The sequence below is a fragment of the Mirounga leonina genome, unplaced genomic scaffold, assembly GCF_011800145.1.
Source record: "Mirounga leonina isolate KUSES-001 unplaced genomic scaffold, KU_Mleo_1.0 Mir_166, whole genome shotgun sequence".
NCBI lineage: Eukaryota > Metazoa > Chordata > Mammalia > Carnivora > Phocidae > Mirounga > Mirounga leonina.
This window is the reverse complement of record NW_023270418.1, coordinates 37,435,248-37,443,720: the sequence shown is the minus strand read 5'-3', so window position 1 is coordinate 37,443,720 and position 8,473 is coordinate 37,435,248. Positions and strand designations below refer to the sequence as shown.

Below are 8,473 nucleotides of genomic sequence, written 5' to 3'. Positions count from 1 at the left end.
CCATCCATCCACCCATCCACCCATCCATCCATGCATTCATCCATCCACCCATCCATCCACTATCCAACCATCCAAACATCCATCCATCCACTCATCATCCACCCATCCCCCTATCCTTCCCCATCCCTCCCTTCCTCCCTCCCTTCTTCCCTCCCTCCCTCCTTCCCTCCCTCCACCACCACCCAGCGACCCAGAAATAAATTTACTGAGCACATCTACTCTGAAGCTGGCCCATGGAGGAGCCCACATAGGCTGCTGTCCTCAAGGCACTTATAGAAAAAAGGCCAGCAGTGGTACACATTGTGGCCAAGGTGGTGAGGACAATGGTCAGGGCAAGGGCATGACACTTGGGCCAGATCTCAAGGTGGGGGTGACTGCCCAAAGGTGGCTGGTCCTCTGAAGCACAGTGGCCCTTTCCTCATAGGAAGGCCAGCCCAGTGGACACCTGCCCAGTGGAACCCAGGCCAAGAAGCCCAAACTGCTGACTTGGCCTCTCCCCATTCTTATCCAGAGTAAATACCTCTGTGTGCTTACCCACCCACCCTTTACACCCAGCTGCGGGGTGGGTAAGTTAGCATCCTACTAGTAAACCCTTGCAGTCCAGTGGCAGATGATGTGGGACCTGGGCTTGCACACCCCAGATCTTTCAGAATCTTTGAAGGTGCAGGAAGTGGGCATGCTGTGATGTCTGGGTTCCCCTTTCTGATATTTTGGGGAAGACATGGGGAGGAGGTGGGCATGGCTGGTGCTTTGTTTGTCTGCTCTTGAGTCCTAAGATACTCACTTGCCAGGGACTCTGTCCCTGTGGCTGGCTGGGGCTGGAGTCTCCCTGGGTGTCCATGGGATGGGAACCCAAGATTTCTCTGGGCACACCCTCCATCTGCCTGATGAGGCTTGGCCAGAGCCGTGGAACTGGGGTTGGGCGTAGGGTCTGAGAAGGGTATATATACATATATAAGAGAGAGAGAAACAGAGATTTATTTTAAGGAATTGTGGGGCCTGCAAGCCTGAAGCCTCAGGGTGGGCCTGCAGGCTGGACACCAGGGAAGAGCTGATATTGCAGCTCTAGACCAAAGGCCATCTGGAAACAGAATTCTTCTCTCCCAGGGGACCTCCTTCTTTCCCTCTTAAAGCCTTCAACTGATTGGATGAGGCCCACCCACATGAAGGGTGATTTATTCACATCTAAAACATACCTTCACAGCAACATCTAGACTGGTGTTTTATTGGTACCACGGCCTAGCCCTGTTGACACATAAAATTAACCTTCACACTAGGTGACTCAAAACGGGGGGCTGGTGGGCTGGGGACACACCTGCTATCTTCAGGTCCCCCCAACAGGTGTGAGGCTTCCTCTTTTCTCTCCACAACATTCCTTTCTTCTTCCTCCCCCCCCTACAAACCCAATGCCCCTCACCCCCATTCCCTCCCCTACAACCCTCCCCCACAACCCCTCCACTTCCTGATGAGTCAGGTTTGTGGACAGAAAGCAGTGAGACACTCACTTTAGGCTGTTTCATGACGTCTTTGTGGCCTCCTCCCTGTGGTAAATTCGTGCAATCCTTGGGAGCAGTGTCTTGTCAGGGTGAACACTGCTGGGTGTGGGGCCTGGCAGGGAGGCTCTGGGTGTCCCGGGCCCTGTGCTGGGGGGTCCACCTGTCGGGGCTGGGCAGTCAGCGTCTCCTCAACAACCTCCTGGCTGCAGTTGGGCAAGGCTGTGTCCTCCACTGAGGACTGGGGATGGGGGGGGTCCCTGTGGGTCCCAGGGGGAGAACATGCTCCAGCTGCAGAGGGGACACTTCCAGGGACACATCCACATCTGTCCACATGGTAAAGGTGATGGGGTATGTGTCTCAGTGTACCAGGCGTCTGTGGCCCTGTTTGGGCATTTCTGTCCTGTATGTAGCAGAACCTGTGCCCTGACTCACCTGTAGGGGCCCCACGACCACAGTGAGACAGCCCAGCTGGCTGTGGGCGCTGACCAGGGATCCCGAGGGTGGCGCTGAGCATGGGAAGCCAACCCAGACTTTGCTGGGGGCGGTGGGGCGATGTGGGTCACCCCAGCCTGATGGAGCGTTCACCAGCACCTTCTGCAGGCTCCTTCCCACCGCACGCTCTGAGCCTCCACGCCATGCCTGGCGGCCTGATGTCACTGCTCCTCGGAGCCCCACCTGAGATGCTGCAACTGGGCCAGGAGTGTTAGGGTCAGACCTCTGGGCCTCAGGTCAACACTGCTGCCCCACCCATAGGAGACATAGGGTTGCCTTTCTCAGACCCCAGTAGTGGACTCCCACCTTCTCAGTCCCAGGGGAATACCCCACTTCTCCATCCCGGGGAGGACCCACCTTCTCAGTCCCAAGGGAGGAACCCACCTTCTCAGGCCCAGGGGAGGACCCCACTTCTCCAACCCGGGGAGGACCCCACCTTCTCAGTCCTGGGGAGGACCCCACCTTCTCAACCCCAGGGGAGGACCCCACTTCTCAATCCTAGGGGAGGATCCCACCTTCTCAGTCCCGGGGAGGACCCCACCTTCTCAATCCCGAGGGAAGACCCCACCTTCTCAGTCTTGGGGGAGGACCCCACCTTCTCAGTCTGAAGGGAGGAATCCATCTTCTCAATCCCAGGGGAAGACCCCAATTTCCCAATCCCATGGGAGGACCCCACCTTCTCAGTCCCGGGGGAGGACCCCAATTTCCCAATCCCAGGGGAGGACCCCACTTCTCAATTCTAGGGGAGGACCCCACTTGTCAATCACAGGTGAGGACCACACCTTCTCAGTCCCAGAGAGGACCCCACCTTCTCAGTCCCGGGGAGGACCCCACTTCTCAATCCCAGGCAGGACCCCACCTCTCAATCCCAGGGGAGGACCCCACTTCTCCATCCCAGGGGAGGACGCCTGCCTATCATGCTCAGGGCAGGAGGGGCTAGGCTGGGTGTCCAGTGTGGGGCCAGGATTTCTCTGAATCCCACTAGGGCAGAGGAAACCTGTCATGGAAAATCATTGCCTCTGGGGGGTGTGAGGGGGCCCCGTCCTTGGGTTTCCCCAGGGCTCGCTGCCAGCCTGTTTGGCCCCACAGAGAAGTGGACAATGGGCCCACGGGCCCGTCTGGCTCTGGTTTCTAATCCCTGTTGCTCCTGGCTCAGGCCACACGCTCGTGCCTGGGTCCCTGGGCTCCTGCAGAGAGGACAGTTCCTGGGCCTGGGGCTGGGCAGTGGGACGCGAGAAGGGGCTTCATCCCAGGCCCCCTGGGAGCGGCAGGCTCCCTGACCTCGGCTCCCGGTTACCCTGTCAGACCCTGGGGGACTGGCCCCAAGGAATCGTCAGGTGGTGCATGCATGCTTCTTGTCCCTAGATGCTGTCACGGTGGCGTGGAGGTCCTGTCTGCAGGGAGGGGCCCCCTGGAAGGTGGCAGGCCCAGGTGCCGACTCCTGCTAGGCACTTGCTCCTGGTCATACCTCTGAGGGGAGACTGGGTCAGGCAAACAGCGTGTCCCATGCCCCCATCCGAGGGCGTCCACCTCATCCAGAGTCTCAGTGATTGTTGACATGAGTCTCTCCCCACTTGCCCTGAAGCTCGGGGACACTAGATTATAATTTGTCGAGTCCGAGCCCACTCGGTTCTCCCTGTACTTCCCAGAAGACGAAGCTCTGGACCCGCAGGGGAGGCCGCCAGCCTGGGGCTGCCTCTGGGCCACAGTCGGCTCGGGGACATCCGCTCCCAGCCTCCAGCCAGGCCTCCTGTGCCCGAGGATGTGTTTCAGTTAGGCGCCTGTGGGCTGGGCTCCCAAGTTCCAATTACAGGTAATTCCAGAGACTGGCTCAGCCTGGGAACACGAGGGGATTAGGGGGTGTGCCGGAGCTGGGGGCCGGACGTGGAGCTGCCAGCCGAAACGGGCCTGGGAGCAGAGTCCACACCGAGATGGGGCAGCCCCTGGACCTCCCAGGAGCCCACATGTTCCCTGGCTTGGGGGCCTCGAGCCCCTGGTAGGGGAGGCTGGGGGATCAGAGTGGGAGAGAGGAGCAAACACGGGGTGGTGGTCCTGTCTGGGAGCCCCCCCTTGGGGAAGCGCCTCGTTCAGGCCTGGCTCTGCGGGGATGCTGGGCAGGGTGGGCTGGGGCCGGGAGGGGCACGCGGCTGCCAGGGTGTGGTGGTGCAGGACCTCCCCGCTGGGCCTGGTCCTGCTCACAGCTGGGAGGGTGTGTGTTGGAACTGGGGTCGCTGGTGCTGAGGCATCCTGAGGAGGGCTAGCTTTACCGAGGGCTCAATAAAAAGATAAGCCGCAGATAACTTGAATCAATATTCCCGGGTGGCACCTCGGGAGCTCCCACAGCTGTTTTCTTGATAACCTGGCAAACGCCCCACCCACCCCTCGCCCCTCCCCTGCTCTGCCCCACTCTGCCGGCCCTCCTGGGCCATATAAGGCCTGGACCCCTGCCCCAGTTGCTCTCCCTGCCGCCCTTGTGAGCCACCATGGGGCTGCCGCTAGCCCGCCTGGTGGCCGTCTGCCTGGCCCTGAGCTCTGCTGGGTGTGCAGAGCTCCAGAGAGGTGAGGGGCGGCAGGAAGACCGGGGCGGCCCAGAGCAGAGGTTCTACCTGGGAGTAGGTGACCCTCCTCTGCCCAGCCCTTGGGGGTGTACCACTTGGGTTGAGCATCCTGCCCCCAAGCCCTGCTGACTTTGGGTGGAGGGAAGGAAGGAGGGCAGGTGGTCTTGGGTTCACGCCGTCCCTTTGAAGGTGATCTCCTGGCTCGGGAGGTGGTACCTGCTGGAAACCCCTGTGCTGGGCCTTTGTCCACGGGTGGAGGTAGGGGCAGCCAAGAGGGGCTGGGTGTCAGGGACCCTCGGAGGGCCAAGGCCAAGATGGCCCTTCTGCAGAGTGTTTAGCACATGATGAAGGGGTCGTTCCAGAAAAGACTGGTCACGTAGGCTGGGGACATCTCCATCCCATGTGGGTTGGGTGACAAAGCCACTGGAGGGGAGCTGGCCTCAAATGTTTGGACACGACGTGGGCACCATCTGAGGGTGCGGGGATGCGGTCCTGCTGGATGAGGGGCTGTGGGAGCAGCGGGGGGGGGCACGGATTCTGTCAGTGACAGGGCAGGGGGCACTGGGCCGGGTGGAGAGGGTGCCCGGGGGTCCGGAAAGCCCCTCTGCCCCCGCTGCCCGCCCAGCCGATGGCCGCATCCCGTGCCAGGCTGGGGTGTGAAAGTGTGGCGGCTGGAGATGTCCTTTCGGGGGGCTGAGACCCCCGGGTGGGGTGACCAAGGTCCAGCAGGGGCCACTCCAACAGGACGGCCTCACGGAGGGTGCTCGGAGGGTGGCTGCGGGGTGGGGCCTTGGGACAGGCCTCCGGGGGGCGGCGTAGGCTGCTCACCCCTGCCCGCCCCTGCTCCCCCAGAGGGCAGGACCCAGAACCACGGCCACAGCGTCTGCAGCACTTGGGGCGACTTCCACTACAAGACCTTCGACGGGGACGTCTTCCGCTTCCCGGGCCTGTGTGACTACAACTTTGCGTCCGACTGCAGGGACTCCTACAAGGAGTTCGCAGTGCACCTGAAGCGGGGCTCGGGCAGCGCCGGGGGGCAACCCCAGCTCGAGCACATCCTGCTGAACATCAAGGACGACACCATCTACCTCACCCGCCATCTGGCTGTGGTCAACGGGGCCCTGTGAGTGCGGCTGGGCGGTGGAGGGCGGGCGGGCTCCCCGCCCCTCCCCTGGGGGCCCCAGGCAGCATCTGCCCTCTGCCCTCCGCCCTCCGAGTGAGGAGGGCCCCCTGTTACCCAGGCTCTAGTTACAGAAGGGGGAGCCCGTGGGAGCCCCTCCTGCTCCCAGGCAATTGTCCCCCATTGCTTCTGGAACAATGGGGCTCTAAGCTGCATTCCTGCCCAGGCTCCAGCAGGGTCTGTCCTTTGTCTCCCCCATTCTTGGCGGCGGGGTGGGTACAGACTTGGGGTGAGCTAGCACCTGGGCCAGCCTGGGTCAGGCGGTGGGCAAAGCCCGGCTCTGAGGACAGGGCCCTGAGGAGGGGCGGGGCCAGGGAGACAGGCAGGCAGGGGGTGGACAGGGACTGTCCCGCCATGGCCCACCACGCCCTCTGTGGTCCCCACACGGCTGGCTGGGAGCTGAGGCCACCCCACCCGCCCGACGTGCAGCCTCAGGCCCCCCCAGCCCCGCCCCGGGCAGGGGATGGCGGCGGGCCTGCCGCGGTGGGTGGCCGTGTGGGCTGGCCTGTGACTCTGGCCCGGCGCCCCTGCCCCAGGGTCAGCACCCCGCACTACAGCTCTGGGCTGCTCATCGAGAAGAGCGACGCCTACACCAAGGTCTACTCCCGCGCTGGACTCACCCTCATGTGGAACCGGGAGGACTCACTCATGGTGCGTGCAGCCGCCACCATGGGCCTGGGGCTGGGGTGCCTCCACCAGGCCTCTGGGATCCTCGGGGAGTGCGGGGGCCAGCGGTCTGAGCCTTGTCCTGAGGGGTTCGGCCATGGGGCTGTGCTCTGGAGGAGCAGATGGGGCCGAGCAGCCCTCCCAGGGAGGGGACCCTCGGGGCCTGGGGAGCTGGCTGGCCCTCCCCCGTCCCAAGCCCCTCCTGGTCCTCAGTGACCCCTGGTGCCAGGACACCCCGGCCTGACTCCAGCCCTCCGGTGGATGCCACTTGGAGGAGCTGCTGAGGCTGGCCTGGCCACGGGAGGCTCATCTGGCTGCCGCAGCCTGGGGTCCAGCCGGCCCCCAGCCCCTCACCTGCCTCCTTTTCCCCAACAGCTGGAACTGGACAGTAAGTTCCGGAACCACACGTGTGGCCTCTGCGGGGACTACAACGGCCTGCAGACTTACTCTGAGTTCCTGTCTGAGGGTGAGAGCCTCCCCGGGGGTGGGGGGACGGGGGGGCGGGGGGGCGGGCAGGCTCTGCTGGCTCTGGGCGCTCCCCCGCTGATGGGCTGTGCCCCCAGGCGTGCTCTTCAGTGCCCTCGAGTTTGGGAACATGCAGAAGATCCACAAGCCCGAGGTGGTGTGCAATGACCCCGAGGAGGCGCCGGCCCTGGAGTCCTGCTCTAAGCACGTGAGTTGCGGCCGGAGAGCCCTGCCCGGGGGAGGAGCCGTTCCCGGGCACGGGCCTTCTAGGGACAACGCGGAGAAGGGGCGGGCGTGGCAGCCCTCACCTCGCTCCCGCTCCCGCGTGTCTGCAGCGCACTGAGTGCGAGAAGCTGCTGACGGCCGCAGCCTTCGAGGACTGCCGGGGCCTGGTGCCGCTGGAGCCCTACGTGCAGGCGTGCGTGCGGGACCGCTGTGGGTGCCCAGCGGGCTCCTCCTGCACCTGCAGCACCCTCGCCGAGTTCTCCCGCCAGTGCTCCCACGCGGGCGGGCAGCCCCGGAACTGGAGGACCGCCGAGCTCTGCCGTAAGCGCCGCAGAGCCGCCAGGATGGTGGGGCGGCGGGCACCCTTGGGGCCCCGAGGCTGGGGGCGCCGTCTGGGGGGCAGGGCAGCCCGCGCCCTGGCCGGGGAGGAGCCGCGTCTGTGCCCACCCGGTGGCGGGGCGGCCCGGGTGGAGGCGTGTGAGGCAGCAGTCGGCCGAGCCGGCGCCCCACTCCCCCGCCCTCTGTACTCCCCTGCCCGCTCAGGGGCCTGCCTCTGCCCTCCTAGCCAAGAGCTGCCCCGGGAACATGGTTTACCTGGAGAGCAGCTCGCCCTGCATGGACACCTGCTCACACCTGGAGGTCAGCAGCCTGTGTGAGGAGCACCGCATGGACGGCTGTTTCTGCCCGGAAGGTGTGCGCCATGGAGGCTGAGGGGCAGGGGGTGGGGGCGCTGCCCCTATGCGGCCCCCCAGGCCGGTGCGCCCTGGGACCGGGGGCAGCCGTGCAGGTGGTGGGGGCAGCGACGGGGCCGGAGGCGAGGTGCAGTGCCCCTCCCCTGGCGAATGCCAAAGACCCCCTCCCCCTAAACACACACAGTGGTGGCTTCGGGGGGTCTGGGCGGGGGGGACGCCTTCCTGGTCATCACCCTTGCGCACACGTCCTGCTGCCCCGCTCACGGAGCCTGGAGGCCCCCAGGAAGGTGGTCTGGAGGCCAGGCTCCCACGGCACGGCGGGGGGCACCGAAGCAGAGGTACCTGCGGGGGGCGGGGAAGGCCTGGCCGGCGACCCCACCTTGGGGCTCGCCCCACTTTCCGCACGCCAGCCCGGGGCTGTGGCCCCGCCAGAGGGAGCCCCGCTGTGGGGATTCTGGGCTTTCCAAGGCCGGCCGGCTGTAACGCCGTGTCCCGCACCGTCAGGCACCGTGTACGATGACATCACAGCCCGTGGCTGCGTCCCCGTGAGTCAGTGCCACTGCAAGCTCCATGGGCACCTGCACTCGCCCGGCCAGCACATTAGCAGGGACTGCGAGGAGTGGTGGGTCGGGGGCCCAGGGCTGGGGCGGCAGGCTGGGGGAGCAGGACTGGCGGGCAGGGCTGGCGGGCAGGGCTGGG

The 8,473-nt window shown here is 64.8% G+C and overlaps 1 protein-coding gene across 1 annotated transcript in view; it reads left to right on the top strand.

The window, feature by feature from the left end:
* Window positions 1-4,471: 4,471 nt before the first annotated feature.
* MUC2 (mucin 2, oligomeric mucus/gel-forming) overlaps window positions 4,472-8,473 on the top strand; it is a 24,065-nt gene continuing 20,063 nt past the window's right edge. Inside the window, exons 1-8 of the mRNA XM_035013769.1 lie at window positions 4,472-4,547; window positions 5,399-5,669; window positions 6,263-6,377; window positions 6,768-6,858; window positions 6,956-7,065; window positions 7,193-7,403; window positions 7,648-7,773; window positions 8,279-8,396. Of these exons, the coding sequence (XP_034869660.1) occupies window positions 4,472-4,547; window positions 5,399-5,669; window positions 6,263-6,377; window positions 6,768-6,858; window positions 6,956-7,065; window positions 7,193-7,403; window positions 7,648-7,773; window positions 8,279-8,396 (1,118 nt within the window). The remainder of the gene's footprint in view (window positions 4,548-5,398; window positions 5,670-6,262; window positions 6,378-6,767; window positions 6,859-6,955; window positions 7,066-7,192; window positions 7,404-7,647; window positions 7,774-8,278; window positions 8,397-8,473) is intronic.